The 21470-nt window shown below is 42.2% G+C and overlaps 2 protein-coding genes and 1 long non-coding RNA gene across 3 annotated transcripts; all 3 read right to left on the reverse strand.

Moving 5' to 3' along the window:
* Positions 1-13713: 13713 nt before the first annotated feature.
* Positions 13714-15070, reverse strand: LOC133821417 (uncharacterized). The gene is made up of 5 exons (XM_062253727.1): positions 14792-15070; positions 14539-14709; positions 14357-14461; positions 14096-14264; positions 13714-14017 (listed from the first exon to the last, which is right to left on the reverse strand). The coding sequence occupies exons 1-5, from the start codon at positions 15016-15018 to the stop codon at positions 13925-13927; spliced, it is 765 nt and encodes a 254-aa protein (XP_062109711.1). The 5' UTR covers positions 15019-15070; the 3' UTR covers positions 13714-13924.
* A 1122-nt stretch (positions 15071-16192) lies between these two features.
* Positions 16193-17514, reverse strand: LOC133821418 (uncharacterized). Its single transcript, XR_009887556.1, has 4 exons — positions 17246-17514; positions 16839-17162; positions 16635-16751; positions 16193-16552 (listed from the first exon to the last, which is right to left on the reverse strand). It is a non-coding gene; the product is annotated as an uncharacterized LOC133821418 (long non-coding RNA).
* A 357-nt stretch (positions 17515-17871) lies between these two features.
* LOC133825175 (exonuclease 1-like) lies at positions 17872-19967 on the reverse strand. Its single transcript, XM_062258156.1, has 7 exons — positions 19874-19967; positions 19486-19631; positions 19184-19321; positions 18852-19061; positions 18522-18697; positions 18358-18430; positions 17872-17997 (listed from the first exon to the last, which is right to left on the reverse strand). The coding sequence occupies exons 1-7, from the start codon at positions 19965-19967 to the stop codon at positions 17872-17874; spliced, it is 963 nt and encodes a 320-aa protein (XP_062114140.1).
* Between the last annotated feature and the right edge of the window lie 1503 nt (positions 19968-21470).

Here is a 21470-nt window from a genome sequence, read left to right on the forward strand (position 1 = left end):
CCTTGGAGGTCGCCATCTTGCCCTGCTCAGCTGCGCCGGAGCCTTCCCCGGCCTCGGAGGGCGCTTCTTTATCGAGGCGAGCTTTGACTTCTCCAGCAAGGGCTCCCAGACAGCCGTTGCCAGGAAGGAGAAGTCGGCGTCCTGGTTATAGGCCCAGCAATGGTAGAACATGTCTTCCATGGCGGCGTCTGAAGTTGCCCGCTCGGCCACCAGGGCGGCCTTGGCCTCAGCCTTCGCGGTATCTAGGTCTGCCCGTGCAGTGGCGAGGGCGGTCTCGAGCTCTTGAAGCTTTGGGCGAGTCTCTTTCAGCTCGGCCTGCGCGGCTGCCAGAGCGTCCGTAGCCGCCTACAAGGAGGTCTGGTGGCTGGCCACAACCGCCTGGTGCTCGCTCCTCATCTCCTCGAGCTAAGCCTTGGCCCTGGCGATGCTCCGGTGAAGGGCAACAGCACTCTGCGAAAACGGAGAGACACATGCCTTAGAAAAAAAAAAGAGAAGGAAGAAAGGAAAAAAAGGGCAAGGTGTAATAATCAAAAACCATAAAAGGTTGAGGTTAGCTTACCGTTAGGGCCATGCCCAATGATGATTCCAACACGCCCACCGGACTCCTGGTTTCGATAGCCCTGAGCTCCTTCTCGTTGAACTTGTATATGTGGCTGACGGCGTAGTTCGCCGACTCATACACCGTCCCTCGAAAGGCCTCTGGAATCTTCTCCAGGTCCTGGGGATCAACCGGGATGCGCACCTCGGAGGTTGAAATGGCCGTAGTCCCGGGCTCCGCCCCTGTGTCCTGGACGAGGGCTGGAGCTCGCGGAGGGGGTGGGGGCATGTTGCTCCCCACAGCACCAGGAGGAACAGTTCCCACGACCTGGCCGGCTGGGGGCTGCTCTTTCTCCTTTGCAGGAGACTTAGTTGGGGTTCCGGCGGCTTTTTTCGATGTCCGGAGCTTCTTCATTTTTGGCCCAGAGGCCCCGGCTGAGGGCTTCCCCCCGGCGAACGCAGCTCACAGACTCCCGTCGGGCTGAGACATCTCTTCTGTCAAAACAAATACATGGTTAGTACAAGAATTAACAGCCATTCAAAAACTAAGGGGGAAAAAGGAGAAATTCAAGTATATATATACTAAAAGGGATCCTACCCCCGAGCTAGAAGAATAACCTATGGTTACGACCATCGGCCCCGGAGCTCCTGCGGGAAAATCTAAGTTGATTATTTCCCGAGCTGGCGCAAGTTCTGGATCCGACTCTGGTTCCGGGCTAGATTCTTCTACATATTGCCTAAGTCCCGGAGCTACGGCACCCCTCTGGAATGATGGCCATGACCAAAGGTTGGTCCCATACTCCTCGAATAGGATCGACCTAAAGGCTAGGGTGTTATCTATGACTACGGTACCCCTAGGTCAACTATCTTGGTAATCCAGCACGAGTTGGTCGACACAGTGGAGCAGGGTTGTATCCAGGTCCGGATCACTTCGGTGACGTTGGATGAGCTGTCTGGAATTGAACCAGCTAGCCGGGGGTCGGCAATGGCCCTATCTAAATTCCTAAACATGTAAGGGTTACCTTGGCCAGAAGGACTCGCGGCTGCTCCGGACTGGATCCTCTCCTCGTCCGTTCTCTGGGCGACCTCAAGCGCCCGCTTCCTGTTCCTCACGAGGGGAACCTCGTCCTCCTCATCTTCGTCCCCCGCGACCTCCTCCACGATGGTAGGTCTGGTATCGCGAGCTGGGGGAAGCGCCTGGGGCCTCCTTAGGTTCAGAGTCTGATTTGGGAAGATCAGCTTGCAGGCCACCATCGTCTCATCTGTCACGAGCACGCGGTAATCCTTTTCACTGGGGGGGTAAGCCCGCCAGTGTCTCGTACTGGGCCTCGAGGGTCACATATTTCTCTGTCCTCGCGAAGATAGCTGCAGAATAAATCTAAGTCAGAAAGGGATACAGGAGGAGCTAAATGGTACTTAACTTACGAGCTAAGGTTGAAAAGCACTTACGAGGACGATTGAAGTAGTGGAGCTCGCAGTTTCGGAACCCCGTCGACAAAAAGAATTGATCTTTGTAGTCGTTGGGGTGGCTGGCCAGCTCGATGACCGCAGCCGTGTTGGGGAACCGGGTTAAGTAATGAAACCTGTCGCCTCGCCCCCGCTTCTCCGGGCTGGCCTTGAGGCAGAAAAAGTACAAAATATCTGCAGGAGTGGGGACCTCCCACTCCTGTTTCAAGAATAAATATCTTATCCCCGCCAACAGCCGATAAGAGTTGGGGGGAGTTGGAATGGGGCCAACTTCACGTAATTGAGGAAGTCAGCGAAATACTGATCCAAAGGGAGGAAGGCCCCCGCCTTGAAATGCTCGTCGCTCCAGGCCGAGAATGCCTCGTTAAGCGGCGCGCAGCTCCGCTCGCCCTCTGCGGGAGGTCGGGCAATCATTGATGCTCTCCCCAGCCCGATGTTGTGGGAGAGGAATATTTTGTTGACCTTTGTCTGGTTGGTAATCTTTGAGACGATCCTCTCCGCCTCAAAGAACGCGTCAGGAGCCACCTCGAGCTCCTGTTCCACCGCTGGCCCGAAGTTGGGGATCGGGGATTCGGCCATCACCTCCTTTCCTTTGTCCTGACGGGAGGATGAGCTGCCTACAGGCTTCTTGGGAGCATTCTTCTTGGGTCCCATCTGATCACCTAGCGAACAAAAAGAAGAAATTTTAGAAGAAGGTGACTTAAAAATGGAGAACAATCTGTTTCCTTGACATGAGCTGAGGTAAGCCCAGCTCGTGGAGAGTGAGACCACGCGGTTCTAAGAACACGCGCCTATGCTCCCAAAAAATCCCCAATTACTCGGAATTCGTGTGTCAGGAGGGTCAGGTTAGAATTTTGCCTTGGAGGGAAAGTTCCAATAGGCAAGAAAGGCAAAACTGCCTGTGAAGCGTGTCCCCTAAGCTACCCGGTTTTTCACCCAAAATACTGGATATTTTGAACTAATATCCCAAAAATCCTACCCAGAAATTTTCCCCAGAAAATGCATCCTGTAAACCATGCCCCTAAACGGTTTTCTACTGCAAAGATACCCTAACCTAAAAAGCTTTCACCCTTCATTCTCACAAAACCCAGCAAACCCTTGCATGTGGCTACAGTAAATATTTACCTAAGCTACAGTAAAAAATAATTTCGAAACATGCACAGTTAGAAGACTTACAGAGTGTTTGGCTGGGAAGTGGATGAGGATATCGCCTGGGTTGGGGCTTTGTCGGAGCAGTTGGTTCCAATGCTTTGAAGGAGTCTTTGCGCCTGAACTTCTTGAACGTTAGGAATGGCAGTCAAGAAGAAAAGGGTTTTTTCTCTTGATGATGAAGAGAGAAGAAGAGGAAAATTTCTGAAAAATTTCAAATGAACGAGTGGCCCGTGTGTAAGGTGGCCACCCCTTTTTATATGCGTGAAGGGTCACGTGAAGAGGGCCGTTGGATTGCCCTGATGTGGGATCCAAGGCCCTCCACTCGAAAGACGAAACGACGGCTGGGCATAGGCTAGGCCATTAAATGCGGTTCTCGGAAGACGTACCGTCACCAACCACGATGTTCCACGTATTCGGCGCCTGCATAGAATGTGGAATATGAAGAGTTCATGAGGAAGCCTAAAAGCCCCTACTGTGGCCCTACACGACGTCGTGTACCACGAGCAGAGGCTTGGGGGGCAGATGTACGCCCTGATTTTCCCATGGGCTAATTAACGAGCTGAGATACGGCCTAATCATGACTACCACGTGGACGTCCCCAAGACCGGAGCTGCCATCGTAAGGTCCTACCTCCTTAGCTCGAGGTAACCTATGGGTTAGCCAAGATTGCTCAAGGACTGAGTCTGGACTCTGAAGGCCGCAGGGCGAGGTAAGCATCCAGCTCATGGTACGAGCTGGAGTTGGAGGCTGTGACCTTTTATAAAGTCAACCACGCAAGGTAAATGTGCATATATCAGACATCACGTGTTTGATATATCCCTGACTTCTCGGACACGCAGCAGGAACATGCGTATTCAGACACCCACGACTGGTTTGGGCCGTGCGGCCCATTATCCCCTTACCTATTGATTTGACCACACTCATGTGTCAGGTTTAGGAATTAATCATGAATGTCACAGAGTTGACATGATAGGTAAGAAGGTCACGGGATGACCTTCTTACCAACTCCCAGGTGCCATCTCCTATAAATATGGAGACCTTGGGAGTTAATAGAGGTTGGATTCTATATTGTAAGAAATACCCTGTAATCAAATACTCAGTATATAGTAATAATACTGACTAGTGGAGTAGAAGGATTTTAACCTTTGAACCACTTAAAAAAAGCATTTTGAGTCACCATTTCATTTTCTAAGATCATTTATCTATTTCGGTTCAACCTAAGCACTAATCTCTTTCTCTTCTTTTCTTAATTACCTGTTGGCGAAGAACCGCGTAAACATATGTATATACATATAGTTTATTATTTAATATTAACATACGTTTTATTACTTAAATAAAATTTAATTAAACTTAAACTTCACCTATTAGAATAATATCATATTAAACATATATTATAATATTCTACTATCAACTAACAAACAAACTTATTTTTAAAAATAAAATAAAATAAAAATAGCAACAAATATAAATTGAAAATTCACTTATAATATTAATATTATATTAAACATATAATATATAATATCTTGTTGTCACTGCCAAATTCAAAAATTAGAACAAACATAAACTTAACAAAAATAAATTAATTAAAAAATAGGATTTTTTTTAAAGATATTTTATGATAATTTAAATAATTAAATCATATTTATTTAAAAATAATAAACCATACATATATAATTTTTTTTATCTTATAAATTTGTGTGCTATTTTGTTTTTTAGCAAGTGATTGGAACTATTTTTATTCATAATCAAATTCACCAAAAGACATTGCAAGATACATTAGAAACTAAAAAAAGTTGATGCATGTATACTACTCTACACTATGACTTTTTCTATTATTGTTTTATTTTATTATTAATTTATTTTTAAATATTATTGTAATTTATATATATGTCATGTAGCCATGTAAATATATATCCATGTTAATGTTGTGTTTAGATATCATATATGTACAAACTATTCGTATAAATATTTATATATACTATACTGTAATTCAATCTATTATATATATACATATATATTAAAAAAAAGTGAACTTGCATTTTTTATTAAAATTAAAGACAATGTTTTGCCCTAATATTTTTAATACATTTATGTCATACATTATACTAAACATCTTTTATTTATTTTTATAATATTGCTTATTTATTTAAAATTTATATGATAACTAAAAAATATATAATAAAAATAAATACATGCTTGAATAAGCATGTTTACAACTTTAAAACTAAGCAAACGTGCATTGCACGTTGCTTCTACCTAGTATATATCTCTTCTATATAAAAAGTGTGTAGATAACGGAAATTCTTGGTTTCAACAGTTTTTTATTTTTTTAATGTTAACTTTGATAGAATATTTTTATATTTAACATAATATCCTTATATTTAACGGTAGATTGTAAACACCACTGAAACCTAAATAAAATAAAATAAATAATAAAAAAATAAAATATGATATTTTACACTAATAATTATTTAATAATAATAAATAAAATAAATACATAAATACACATATTAAAATAAGATATATTTTAGATATTTTACAATGATAATTATTTAAAAATAATAAAATCATACATTTTATAACTTAAATAAAATTTAATTAAACTTAAACTCATGTATTATAATAATATCATATTAAACATATAATGTATTCTACTATTAATCAGCAACAAATTGTTTAAAAAAAAAAACAAGCAAGAAACTTAAATTTAAAATCCACGTATAATATTTAATATTACATTAAACATATATAATAAACAATCTCTTGTTGTCACTCCCAAATTCAAAAACTAGAACAAACATAAACTTAAACAAAAATAAATAAATTATTTAATTAAAATAGGATATTTATTTAAATTTATTTGACATTGATATATAATGTCAAATAAATTAATTAATAATTTCTACAAATAAAACTAAGCAAACGTGTATTGCACGTTGCTTGTATCTAATATATATATATATATAAATACTAGGAAATAGTGTCTCGCTTTGCACAACCATTTATAATAATTGAATAACATATATTTTGTAAAAACTTTTTATATTTGTTTAATTAATAACATCTTAGAATAAAATAGTATAGTTGTAGAAAAATTAATTTATATCATGTTTTTTACTTCATAAAATCGAGTGAACTATTTTTAAAAAAAAAATAATAAGAAAACCTTATAAATGTAGTGCTATTGTTACAAAGTAATTTTTCTCACTTGACAATAGTAATATTAAATGTAATATTATTAGTGTAACCATTATTTGAATTTTAATACACAAAAACATTATTTTTGTTAAGCTAAATTGGATAGAGATGAATAGGTTATTGTACGCCCTGATTTTCCCACGGGCTGATTAGCGAGCTGAGATACGGCCTAATCATGACTACCACATGGACATCCCCAAACCGGAGCGGCCATCGTAAGGTCCTACCTCCTTAGCTCGAGGTAACCTAAGGATTCACCAAGATTGCTCAAGGACTGAGTCTCGAGGCAACTGCAGGTCGAGGTAAGCATCCAGCTCGTGGTGGGAGCTAGAGTGGGAGGCTGTGACCTTTTATAAAGTCAACCACGCAAGGTAAACGTGCATATATCAAACATCACGTGTCTGATATACCCCTGACTTCTCAGACACGCAGTAGGAACGTGCGTATTCAGACACCCACAGTTGGGTTGGGCCGTGCGGCCCATTATCCCCTTATCTATTGATTTGACAACACTTATGTGTCAGGTTTAGGAATTAATCATGAATGTCACAGAGTTGACATGATAGGAAAGAAGGTCACGAGATGACCTTCTTACCAACTCCCAGGTGCCTTCTCCTATAAATATGGAGACCTTGGGAGTTAATGGAGGTTGGATTCTCGACTGTAAGAAATACCCTGTAATCAAATACCCAGTATATAGCAATAATACTGACTAGTGGAGTAGAAGGATTTTAACCTTTGAACCACTCAAAAAACGTATTTTGAGTCACCATTTCATTTTCTAAGATCATATATCTGTTTCAGTTCAACCTAAGCACTAATCCCTTTCTCTTCTTTTCTTAATTACCTGTTGGCGAAGAACCGCGTCAACAGTTTGGTGCTTTCATTGAGAGTAAGTTCGATTAGTGCTTTCGAAAACACCCAATTATGGTGACTACTCGATCCAGGCACGGTAATGAGACAGAACATCATGATGGGCAGGAGGCTCATCATACTGCCATTCCTGGTGAACAGATTCCTGAAGTCCAGCAGCGGCCTGGCAAGCAGTCGGCGGGCCAAGACGACACCGGAAGTTCGGCGCCCCAGCCACCTAATCTGAACCCATGTTATTACACTGTGGTGGAGATGGAGAATGCTCAGCTGAGGAGCTAGCTAGCAATAGCTAACTAGCAGATCAAGGATGTGCTGGCCCGACTACCTCCTCTCACAACCGACGCTAACGTCGGAGAGAGGCAAGGCGAGGCTCCTAAGTCTCGCCGGGGTAATCGGGGCATAGCCGCTCGGACAGACTTCCGACAACCAACTCCACTCCCTCGTCACATCGACGAGAGGCAGACTTCAGAGGAATGCATAGAGCCGAACAACAGCAGTACATCCGTTCGGTCAGGACTTCAACTCCTAGCTCCCAACCAGCCTCGAGCACGCCCAGGGGAGCTCGAGGAAATTCCCGAAGGAGGTCCGGGAAGGGCTCGCAGCGTCAGCCAGTCCCCAACAGCCATCCTGCGCCTCGTCCAGACCGCCAGGCGCGAGACCCACAGATTGGCAGGGCCGAAAGGCCCCCACCTACTTTGATCTAGCCTGACGGAACTAGGATCGCCTCTCCAGTCAGGCATCCTCCGTCTCCAATCAGATATCCATCTCCTCCTTGGCCCGTCAGAGATATCCCGGCCTATGGAAGGAGCAGGAGAAACCCACCATCAGCCGGACCTTCCCGACGTAGCAGGGCGCCAAGGGAAAGCCCAGATCCTCAACATCAAAGGCGAGCTCCGAGCCTCTCTAGCAGGAGCTACTGGGCAGGCAGTTGTCGGAGTGACCTTTCTGGCGGAGACCTGCGTCAGCGTTTAAGCTCGGCACAAAGTCCACAAGCCACCCAGGGGGCGACCTGCGAGATCGCCTTAACTCTCATAGAGGGGAGCCAGCAGGAGGAAACAGCCATGCTCTCTCAAGGGGGGCCCTGTCCGAAGTACGTAATGGCGGGGATGCCCCAAATAACCTATCTCAAGATAGGAGGGGAAATAACCCACCGAATGTGTACAATGGATCCGGAGCTGTTGAACAGCCCTGGAATAACCAAGGACATCAGGACCAAACCCTCGAGCGCCTGGCCCAAATGGAGGAGCTGATGAGGAAGCTTCTGTTAGAAAAAGAAAAAGATGAATATGATTCAGGGGACGAGATGGAGCTCTTTGCCCCGAGCATAGCAGCAACGGCGTACCCACCTGGTTTCCGTATGCCGCACCTGTCTAAGTTCAATGGAGACGGAGATCCGTCGGATCACCTGGGGATGTTTAACACCCTGATGATGGCCCACAACATTGGCCCCGAGCTGAGATGCTTGATATTCCCTTCCACACTGACTGGACCGGCCAGGCAGTGGTTCAAGCAAGGCAAAAGATAGTCAATCAGCTCCTAGAAAACTTTCTCGGCTGATTTCAAAAGGGCATTCCGAGCCTCACAGGCTGCCCGCGTTCAGGCCAACTCTCTGGCTAACGTGAGACTGCAGCCCGGCGAAACTCTGAAGGCCTACCTGAGCAGATTTGTGAACGTCGCTGCTCGGGCCAGAGACGCGGATGATAGCTCCAAGCTCATGGCCATGAGAACTGGAATCCTCGTCGGAGGGGATCTCTGGAAAGATATACAAAGAAAGGGAGTCAGCTCGGTTAACGAATTCCTCAATAGGGCCCAGGAATGGATCAACTTGGAAGAAGCCGAAGCCTCAGCTGCAGGAACCAGCCAGGCCCCTGATCAGCCTGCTGGAGTGGGGACGGAGGTCATGGCAGCGACCCAAAATGTCACACAGAACAACCAGCTCGGTGCAGGCAAACAAAAGAGGAATGGTGAATGTAGCCAGCACGGCCAAAAGAAGAATAAGTTCGTGGACAAGTTCAAGCCCGTCTACGCGACTTATACAGAGCTCACCCAGTCTAGGGAGAATATTTTCCTAGCTAACTCTACTCGCCTCCCCTGGAAGAGGCCCGAGCTGTTAAAGCACCAAAAGGGGAAGAGAGACACCTCCAAGTTTTGCCGCTTTCACAAAGATGTTGGCCACAACACTGATGACTGTAGGCATCTAAAAGATAAGATGGAGACTCTCATCCGAGCCGGACCCTTGGCTCAGTACGCGCGAAACAGGGTCCCGGCAAGTCGACCTGCTTCGGAAGTCCAGGCCAGTCAGCCCGGGTCTCGGATAGATCAGGACGTCCCCCCTCCCGTGGTAGGAGGGGAGATATCCACCATCTTTGGAGGTCCGCATATGGCTGGCACAAGCAGGGGTGCCCAGAAGAGGTACGTAAACGAACTTAAGGCGCACAATGAAGTAGAGTTCGTCCCGGATCAGCGCCTGCCAAAGCAACAGTGATTGGAGAAGCAAGCAATCATTTTTAAAGAAGATGATGCGGGCCATGTCTTGTTCCCGCACAATGACCCTCTGGTCGTAGCAGTTCAGCTCGCTAATCGGAGGGTTAGGAGGGTGTTGATCGAAAATGGGAGCTCGGTGAACCTCCTATTCCGGTCCACGTTAGAAAAGATGGGTTTGACTATCGCCGAGCTCAAGGCGACCTCCATGATGTTGTATGGTTTTTCAGGAGAAGGATCGGCGGCCATAGGGACGATCGAGCTGGTGATCACCCTGGGAGAAGGATCTCGGACAGTCTCCAAACTCCTCGAGTTTGTGGTCATCGACTACTCCGCTGCATACAATGCAATTTTGGGACGACCTACGCTCATAGCTTTTGAGGCCGTCACTTCCATTCGCCACCTCGTGATGAAATTCCCTACTTCCACCGGAATATGCACTGTCCATGGCGATCAGCTCGCTGTCAGGGAATGCTACAGCATTTCCATGAAGGGAAAATCTAAACCCGGGCAGTTGGCAATGGCCATCCAAGGGGGTGAAGAGGAATCTCAGGAACCCTCAGCTGATCTTGAGATTGAAAAACCTCAAAGTGCTGTAGGGGAAAATATCGTCTTAAGTGAGGATATTGACCCCGGAATAGGCGAGGACAGATCCGAGCTCCAAGCTATTGAGGAGCTCGAAGAAGTAAATATTGATCCACAGAACCCATCACGGATGGTCAAGCTCGGAAAAAACCTCTGCAGCGAGAGGGAGGCGGAGCTGGTCAGATTTCTGCAAGATAACCTGGATGTGTTTGCGTGGTCACACGAGGACATGGTGGGAATCAGCCCGAGTGTCATCATGCACACACTTCATCTGGATAAAAGTGTTCCTGCAAAGTCCCAGAAGCAGAGACGCCTAGAAACAACCCGGGCTGAAGCCTTGGAGGAAGAGGTGGCCCGGCTCAAAAAATGCGGCTTTATCCGTGAAGCCAAGTTTCCAATATGGGTCGCCAACCCCGTGCTAGTCCCGAAGCCCAACGGGAAATGGCGGACCTGCATCGACTTCTCCGACCTGAATAAAGCCTACCCCAAGGATTGTTTTCCACTGCCAAGGATTGACCAGTTGGTGGATGCCACGGTGAGGCATGAGATCATGTCCTTTATGGACGCGTACTCAGGCTACAATCAGATCGCCATGAATCCGGCGGACCAGGAGCACACCAGTTTCATGACCCCAACTAACATTTGTTATTACAAGGTCATGCCCTTCGGGCTGAAGAACATCGGAGCTACGTATCAGAGGTTGGTGAATAGAATGTTCGCAGACCAGATCGGAAAAAACATGGAAGTGTACGTCGATGACATGCTAGTCAAGTGAAAGATTGTCGATAACCATGTTTCCGACCTGGAAGAATGCTTCAAGATCCTACGGGAGTATGGCATGAGGCTAAATCCACAGAAGTGCACTTTTGAAGTCGCATCGGGAAAATTCCTGGGTTTCATCATTAATACCCGAGGAATCGAGGCAAACCCCGACAAGATCAGATCACTGCTCAAGCTTCCCTCACCCAGGTCGCAGAAAGATGTTCAAGGCCTGACAGGAAGAGTGGCAGCTCTCAATCGGTTTATTTCCAAGTCCACCGATAAGTGTTTGCCATTCTACAACCTGCTCCGAGGAAATAAGAAGTTCGAGTGGACAGAAGAATGCGAAAGCGCTTTCCTCGACCTGAAGGCACATCTGGCCGAGCCACCCGTACTATCCAAACCAAAAGCAGGAGAGCCTCTTTTTCTCTACCTGGCTGTCACGGAGGATGCAGCCAGTGCCGTGTTGGTCTGGGAAGAAGACCGGATTCAGAAGCCAGTCTACTACATCAGCAAGAGACTTCTCGGAGCTGAATCCCAGTACCCGTTGATGGAGAAATTGGCGTTCTGCCTTATCACGGCCTCGCGAAAGCTCAGGCTGTACTTCCAGTCCCACTCAATACACGTCATGACCGATCAGCCTTTAAGGCAGGTTTTGCAAAAACCTGAAGCATCGGGACGCTTGTTAAAGTGAGAAATCGAGCTCAGCCAGTTCGAAATTTTGTACACTCCGCGAACTGCTATAAAGAGTGAGGCCCAGGCCGATTTTGTAGCCGAGTGCACAGGATTCCTAGAGGATCTCGCAGGAGACTCACCCCAGGTCACCTTGGCCCAGGCATCATGGAGGATATTTGTGGAAGGTTCATCCAATGAGAACGGCTCCAAAGCTGGGATCATTTTGATATCCCCTGAAGGACATAGATTCCACTCGGCGCTGAGGTTCGGGTTCAAGGACTCCAACAACGAGGCCGAATACGAAGCTTTGCTGGCCGAGCTAAGGATACCTCAGGAGCTGAAGGCGAGCTCTGTCCAGTGCTTCAGTGACTCCCAGCTCGTGGTAAACCAGGTTCTGGGCGAATATCAAGCACAGGGACCTAAGATGGCTACCTATCTAGCAAGGGTAAAGGTTGAGCTGTCCGCATTCGGGCAGGGCTCGATCGAGCAGATACCTCGGGAGCAGAATGCTAATGCAAACGCTCTTGCTAAGCTCACCACCTCTGGGGAAACGGAGACCTTGGGGTTAGTGCCGGTAGAATTCTTGGAGAAACCAAGTATAGAGGAAGCCACGGCGGAGGTCGAGATGGTTAACGCCAAGCCGACCTGGATGACCCCCATCCTTGAGTATCTCGTCAAGGGAAAGCTACCTGAAGGGCGTAATGATGCGCAGCGAGTTATGTATCAAGCTCCCAGGTACGCTATAATAGATGGGGTGTTATATCGACGTGGGCACTCCCTGCCTCTCCTACGATGTGTTCTTCCAGGCAAAGCAAAGGCCATCCTGCAGGAGGTGCATGAGGGTTTTTGCAGAGATCACACTGGGGGGCAAAGCTTGGCCTTAAAGGTCCTGAGGCAAGGTTATTACTGGCCAACTGTGTCCAAAGACTCAATCTCACAGTGAAGAAGTGCGACAAATGCCAGCGATTCGCCATAGTTGCCCGAGCTCCTCCAGTCGAGCTAAAGATGATCTCTTCCCCATGGCCATTTGCAGTTTGGGGGATCGACTTGGTTGGCGCCCTCCCTACTGGAAAGGGCGGGGTCCGTTACGCAATGGTGGCCATCGACTACTTTACGAAGTGGGCTGAGGCAGAACCTCTGGCAACGATAACTTCCAAAAAAGTCCTTGACTTCGTGGTTAAGAGCATTATTTGCCGATTTGGGCTGCCCAAGAAGATCGTTTCCGACAATGGGACTCAATTCGACAACGACCTGTTTACCGAATTTTGCGAAAGGTACGGAATTGTGAAAAGTTTCTCCTCCGTGGCCTATCGTCAGGCGAACGGCCAGGTCGAGGCTGTCAACAAGACTCTCAAGGCGAGCCTCAAGAAGAGACTAGATGAAGCGAAGGGGGTCTGGCCAGAACAGCTCCCCCAGGTCCTATGGGCATACCAGACCTCGCATCGGACTTCTACAGGTCATACTCCTTTTTCCTTGACCTTTGGGAGTGAGGTAGTCCTCCCTGTGGAGATTAAGGTGCTTTCGCATAGGGTCCAGTCATATGACCAGGATCACAATCACGAGCTTCTTTGCACCTCTTTAGACTTGATTGATGAAAGGCGAGAAGATTCACAGCTCCAGCTCGCACACACTACTACAAAATTGACATGGGACGATGGTTTTAAACCATCGTATGAACTCTCATACGTCGGTTCTAATACCGTCGTCCCATGCAATGTCATGCCATGTAAAGCATAAAACGACAGTTGAAATAAAAGTGTCATCTCCTGTCGTACATGAGATGATGGGTCCTATACAAACGTTGTCTCTTGTGGTACATGAGACGACAATTTCTGTGCAAGCGTCATCTACTGTAATAAATGAGACGACAGTTCCTACTAAAGCGTCATCTTCCTGCAGTACATGAGATGACAAATTTATATGCAAGCATCGTCCCCTGCAATACATAAGACGACAAGTTCGTGGAGACCGACGTCCCATGTAGAATATGAGAATTTTTTCATTTCTCTATTTTCAACCACTATATTCATTCATAATTTCCTGTGTAATTACAACATAGTTCAGACATAATCAATAGAACTCAGTATGTTCCAAATCTAAAAATTACAATATCAAAATATACACTTGGAATAACTATGTAAGTACTAATTAAATACTACAATTAGTATATTTTTTAATTCTGATTTCAAAAGTTACTCTAGCTATGACTCATCCGCTCAAGAAGCTTGGCTGCCCATTCATTTCGAGTTTCATTAATTTGACCAAGTGTATATGTATTCTTTCCACCACACTACAAAACACAAAATAAAAACTAAGTCAGAAATTAAATCCAATAGAATTGTAGTTCAATACTAATAAATACACTTACATTACTAGTTAGCCATCGCATTGGTGTCTCATTCAAGCAATAGTCCTTCATCATCCTTATGATATAAAAGCCGCATTCTACTGACGATGTTTGACGAGGGCAATTGACTATTTTCCACTTGTAATTTTTTTCATTCCTTCCTGTCTTTCGCTTAATGTGTGAAGAGACACTATATATACATCAATATGAAGAGCATATTAATTTTTTATTTCCATATCAAATAACCATATTATATTCTAAAATGAGTTTCAAATGTATTACTTGTTCATAAGGTTCTTCAAATCATTTGGAGGAGATTTTCTAAGTGGATCAAGATAGTAACATGTATGGTCATATGGATCAATGATAACTAACATCCAGTGACGTCTGCATTTAAACAAAGTTATTAAAATAAACATCATAAGGTATAAGTAAAATTAATATTAAATGAAAAATTTACTTACAAGAAATGATATGGCATTAACCAAGTTTGACCCATTACTGTGTTATTGATACGCTCTGAGATAATTTCAGCCCGATTATCCATATTTGTCCCAATTCTCGATGACCACGATGGCTCAATGAAACCAAAAAAGTGTGATATCTCTCTATCGCACAACTCGGAATATATTATACTACATACATGAAAGTTAATGATATTATAGTTATACTTAAAAAGAAACTAAAATATATAATGTTTATTAATTTAAAATTTACCTGATATAGAATGAAATGCAAGACGCATCGATTTCTTCCATAAGTCCAAAGTGTACTATATCCTCATGTGAGATATATAAGGTATATTGTTCGCCCATAATATTGGTCTCCATAAGAATGTCAATCATGAATCCTGGTTCTACGTACTTAACTGAACCTAGAAGTATCTTCAAAAACATGGGAAGTCCAGTGGGAACCTTGAAGATAATCGGCAACTTACTAGCCATACTTGATCCTGCCTCTTCTTGAGTAGTGGGAAGATGTTGTGGAGGATGTTTTAGGTCTTGTGTTGGCAGACAAGCTGCTGAAATCCTCTTTCTCTTTAGTCTCTTGGGTCCCTTCACAATTAACATAGAAAAGTTAGATAAAAAAACACAAAATACATTCAATTTATTATCAATGCAAATGCCCGTCCAAAATTGATCTCTTCCTTTCATATATACATGTATAAATATATATAATATTCTTCATGGAGGGCTATAATTCTTTTAGTTGTAGTAGGTGAGAACAAATGTATTAAAAAATGTAAGAATTTAGGAGTGTGAACATATATGGTTGTACATGGGAGGCATAATGAGAAAGACATTTTGAAAATATCGCAAAAGAGAAGTTTCTAACACACTATTTTATTATCTGCCTGCAGCAGCACTTGTAATTTATAGGTTGTATTTCAACCAAAACCAATAATGTAAATATATAATTTAAGAGACTAATTAAGTATGCTATGTCAATTCCTTTGGCACATGGCTCCTCACCAGTACCACACCATATATTTCTTTGTCAAAATCCCCATCTATTACACAATTTACTCCCTCTCTCTCCATGAAATTAATCATTTATGGATCTTTCAAGATGAAAATTTTTACAGCACACTAAAAGTTACCTGATCATGATCATAAGTAATGATCAGATGCGATGGCCAAGCAACATAACTATTGACCGCATGAACCACAAGAGTCATCTCATCCCCAACTGAGACAGGTAGTTTTGCACTCCCATCTAGATATCTATCAACAACCATGCGATAGTTACCAGGTGCTAAAATTTTCCCATGTACATTGCCTTTGGTAGCCACCACCCGTCCAAGAGCCACAACATCACCACCTTGCTCAATGTATAATTTGCACTTAACATCTTTCTGCAATGATGTTATAGTTAGTATAAGTTAAATAATCATTTCTTAAAAAATATAAGAGAATTTACCTTTAGTGGCTCAAGATGAATAGAAGGTGAAGGTGTAGGTGTCTCATAAAAAGTACTAGTGTCAACAGGTGCCTCAACTCCTGGAGTAGTGTCCATCAGTACCTCAACTTCTGGAGTAGTGTCAATTGGTGCCTCAACATTTGGAGTAGTGTCCATCGGTGCCTCAACTTCTGGAGCAGTGTTAATTGAGGCCTCAACTTCTATTGTATTGACTCTAGAATGGCTGCAAAAGCTAGAATGACTATCAAAGTTAGCTTTCATATGTGCCATCTTGGTTGATAATTCTTCAAGCTTGGACATGAACGATTCTTTCAACTTTTCAATCTCTTCCCTATGTCGTATGTTGGATTGTCGTTCGAACTCAATTTGTTTTTTCTGCAAGCCTCTTAGACCCCCCCCCCCCCCAACAGGCTTATGAAAGTAGTCTCTTTGTGTGACACCTCGACTCTAGCCTCGAACTCAACCAGGGTGCTCAGCAGTACCTAACACTTGTGTTAGGATGTCATTTGTTCCGATTTCAATCAGTTTGCCCTCTTTTCTTTGCTCAAGCATGTCTTCCTGTACAAAATTTAATCAATTATATGTTTGTTACTAAAATATAAAACAATTACCAAAAGTCATTTAACATTTTACAACTTACGATGGCCTCTCCCTTGACCTTGTCACGCTCGGTGACATAGTTGCCAGAAGAATCTTTTCTGGCCTCCTTCCAGAGTATAGATCGATCTATTTGCTCTGTTGTGCCCCACTTAGCTTGCTGCATGTAATAGAATTAGGTCAATTTTAACATCTAATGAAGAAAACATAAAATCAGGCATAATACGTTCTATATATATGTACTTACTAAATCAGCTTCCAATTCAGTATAGCTATGGCGTGAAGTCCTATGAGGGTATTGTAAATGATTACGCCTTTCTTGTTGTAATTTTCTAAAATCTTGAAACTCTTTGGATGTCCTTCTCTTGACAAATTCTTTCCAATGTGTTTCTTCTATATGATAGCTTGGTGGAGGTTTATGGAGACCACGAGGGTTTGCTTCCAAAAGAGATGGGTCATTAAGGTAAGGGACTATAAACTTCTTGTTCAAATTACATTTGAATTATCTCCACTTATTACCCACTGAGCCAATAATATTTTTTCGCATATTCTCATCTAGGTGGAAAGCTAGCTGCAAATAGTTTAAGAAACTTTGTAAGCAAAAGAAAATATAAAAGTCCTCAATTTATTTCAAAACATAGTAAAATGTCTTACATTGACATCCTTCCATAAGCTGTCCAATATAGATTTAGGAACTTCGCGCCAATTGTCAATGTTAATTGGCACCATACTTTTGGCTTGCATTCCTAAATAACATTGAAGCTCTCTGTTTGGGGTCCCGATCGATTACCCCCTGCTATTGAACCTCAAATGGCGTTTGATTCCTTTAATTTTATCTGCTATGATCTTCGTCAATCACACTATGCCTCGTGTCCGCTTATGTGTTTTCTTTTTATCTTCCGCGTTCTCTTTATTATTATCCTCCTCCTCATGGTCAACATTCATGGCACCATAACATTATCATAGTTGTTTTACTCATCCAATTTGTATACCCTATCTTCTTGACCAAGTCACTATCTTGACCTGGTTACTGCTGAAGTCCCCATAACATGAAGGCCATACTAATCCATTAATCATAAAAAAATTAACTACATTTGGCAGAACCTTTTCAAACACATGTAATACAAATTTCCAAATCGGGGTTGAAGATTAGTAATAGCATTTGTTTGTTAGCCACTTATCTTACAGTACAAGTAGGCCACATGCTTATAAACATCCACTTAATGAAATAAACCAGTTATATTTATGTACATGAACTGTTGTCCATGATATGAAACATTTCATACTAAAATTACATACACAAACCAGGGAAAAAGGAATAGAAGGATACAGAAGTACTGAGTCAGAAGATTCTTCTGTACAGGAAAATCTAGCTTTTTCTTTACACTTCCAAATCTAGCAGTCCCCTGTTGGTGAAAGAAAACATAAATGCCACCAGTAAAGATAGAGGACTTTAAGAAGAAAGTGAAAAATTCAGCCAAACTGTTATGGCATATAAACATAGGAATTAGGAAACTAAAATGACTTATTATTAGTAAAATCTACATATATGGCCTTTCTTTTTGTTTGGTTTCTTTCTGTTACTAGACTATTTAACATAGGAGAAATTGATATGGTTGCAGTTGCCAGTTAAATGATTAAGAACAAGAAAACGTGTAAATCAATAAGAAATAGCATTCAATTGTGGAGGACGCACTTCTAGATAATGGTAAACTTGAAACTCTTCAACCCCCAAGAAGTAATAAAAGTAAATGCTGAACAATTACCTGAAATGGCATTTTGGTGAATGGATCAAGATCACCTTCAGCTATACCTTTAGCTATATCTTGAGGTATCATTGTATACATAGTTAAGGGATCTCAAGTATTTCACAATTATTAGATAGAAGCAGAAATTTTAACTTGAGAAAAACTATATTTAAAAAGGATATGGCCCTAAGAAATCCCCATCATCCTCAATATTCTCATAAATGTCAGACAAATGAACAATTTTTTCGGTAATTGTATCGTAAACACGTTGATGCTGAAAGGTCAGTAGTGCTTTCTTGAATGATTCTTCATAAAGAGGTGGAACCGAAGAAATGCTGTATCTTAGGTGATTTATCACCTTAAATGGACCAATCATTAGCTAGCTATAACATTTATTCAAAGGAGTTAAAGAAAAAGTAATTAAGCACGTGCAAAGGGCAAAAGAACAATATTCTCAGCCTATTTAGTTTTAAGGGATACAAATGTCAAGGTCGTGAATGATAAGACTTCACCTGGTCGTAAGTTGTAAATCGTTTTATAAGTGCATGAGCCCTTTTCAGTCCCATTCCTGGTAATGACTGCAGATAGTCACAGCCACTCAAAATGCACATTTCAAGAATCATTTGCTTTGTAAATCCAGAAAAACTCAAATCCTTGTTCTGTTGTAGCATGGAATGCTGAAACTGAACAGCTTGCCCAAATTTGTCCATTTTAAAAATAATCTGGATATAACAAAGTTTGAAGTATCTGACAAATAAGTATATAGAAGACGGAAAAAAATAATGTTATCTTGACCCTATTGTGTGAGAAAAAAAAATCAGAATAACAAGTTTTCATAACTCACCCTGGGGCATCCAAATGGTATCAAATCTGAGTCCTCTGTGATAACAGCATCAACTTGTTTGCTGACTGCCAAGAAGGTCATTTGAGCATCTGCTTCATAAAGAGCCACAACATAACTTATATTCTCCTGCTTTAACACCTTTTACAAGCAACAATGTCAAAAGAAAAGAATTTAAAAATATAAATTTCTCCCATCACTCAGAACAGAGTTCAAATTTTAGAATATTAGGTACTTTTGTAGAGGAAATGGTTTCAGTTTCGCAGTAAACCAATTCTTTCTTAAGAAAGGGTCTTCTTCCTAACCTGGATTAACTCATGCGCAATTGAAGGTGAAATGTCAACAACTTTCTTATAGCACTCATAAGCAGCAGAAGAATTTCCATTTGACTCATGCTCCATAGCACGGGCAAGATTTTCCTTCCTCCCCCTGCAGTTCTCTTGAGTTAAATCTTAAGCAATGGATCCATACATTGACAAGATAAAGAGGATGTGAAAGAATGACTGCCAGCATTGCTCTGTAGTGTGGTGAACCAAACCAGTAAAGACATTGTAGAAAGATTCAATAATCTAGCAAGCATAACTAAACCAACAAAGGCAAGAAGTATTCAATAACATAAAGTTTCTGAGAGTTCTTATGCAATACAAATGGGCAAGAAAATTAAATAGCTCAAATAATAAAATAATTAAAAACCTTGAGCTTGTGGCTGCCCCAATATTACAAGATTACAGATTCTTGGTAATGATTTGATTCCAATAAATGAATCATGATCCTGATCTGTTTTCATTGGCCCTAATGATACAAAGTATTAGGTGGCACTTATTATAGTAATATGTGTACATGCTTGCTGATTTTTAATTGAGAGACTAACAAAATAATTGTAATGCTTGACATAATAGCAATAATTAAGTTAATTAGATTTACTTGAGTTTCACACGCAAAGGAATTTGCATTAGAAGTCAAACTTCAAAAGTCTTTGCTTCAAGTTCTTCACAATATCAATGTCTTTTGTCATGACAAAGAAAGTCAGAACACTAAACCAATTCAAGCAAATATCACATAAAACAACTTTTGTTTTGAAATTTTGGAAAGACAAAGGCAGGAAGAATCCTTTTATCTCAATGGAGGGAACAAAAGAAAGGAAATGGTCATACTATGCATTACCCCACAGAGTTGAGGGCATGGTTCTGACTTTTACTATTCTATGCCATTATGCATAAACTATTATTATGTGCTCATAAATCACATTTATGCATTCTTCATACAAAGCGTGCAACTTTCATTTACTGCCATATTGATTAGCTTATGTTGTTCAATTACAAATGAATATCCTTCTTGCTAATGTATGCTTCATATAATCACATATTCACACTTGAAAAAAGAAAATGGCAAGGGCTTGAATAGCCATGAAGTAAGAAAGTACATAATTTGAACTGCTATGGAAAATGAAAGGTGGTAATGATCATTGGGAAAATGTTGCAAAAGGAATAAAGGTTGTCTCTATGGTCTATAATCATGAGCTAAAAGCAAATGCCTTAAAATCCAAAAAGAACAAGATTGTCTCTCTTATTGTATCAGCTTTGATCCCTTTGCTCTGAATTTTTGAAAAAAACATTTGTTCCAAAACAGTGAAGAAAAAAATCAATCTTGGTGTTGTCAAGACAACTCTCAGCTGTAATGACACCTTGAACACCCAAAAATAATTCCTACACAATATCAAGATCCTGTAATGACACCTTAGCACCAATAATAAACATTTATGCACTCAAACTCAGTACAAACAATGAAACAAACAATTGGTATGCACAGGAAAGAATTAAGAACAACAACTCTTCAAACAAGTACTTTAAAACTCAACAAAAACCAGCACTTCAATCTTTTATGTACACATAAAACTCTCAGTTGCAGAGTGATTCTCTTAATTAAAAATAATTCCAACAAAAAAAATATATAGTGACTATATTTAAAGTATTTTCTCCATATTAAATTGAATCTAAAAAAAAATTACCTCATAAACAATTGGAGGTCTGCCTAGTTTACCCCAGGGTGGCCTGGTTCTTGCGTCGGTGGGGGGGGTCGCCTGGTTCTTGCGTCGACGGGGGGGTCGCCTGGTTCTTGCATCGGCGGGGTCGCCTGGTTCTTGCCGAGGCTGAGTGTGAAAAAGAGCAGCTCGACGTTATGGAGAGAGAGAGACGAGAGCTGAGTTCTTGCAGAGGCTCAGTGAGAGAACGAATCGAGAGGGCTGAGTGTGAGAGAGAATAGATCGAGCGGGTGAGCTGGTGAGCGTGAG

This window comes from Humulus lupulus, chromosome 3 (assembly GCF_963169125.1).
Source record: "Humulus lupulus chromosome 3, drHumLupu1.1, whole genome shotgun sequence".
Classification (NCBI taxonomy): domain Eukaryota; kingdom Viridiplantae; phylum Streptophyta; class Magnoliopsida; order Rosales; family Cannabaceae; genus Humulus; species Humulus lupulus.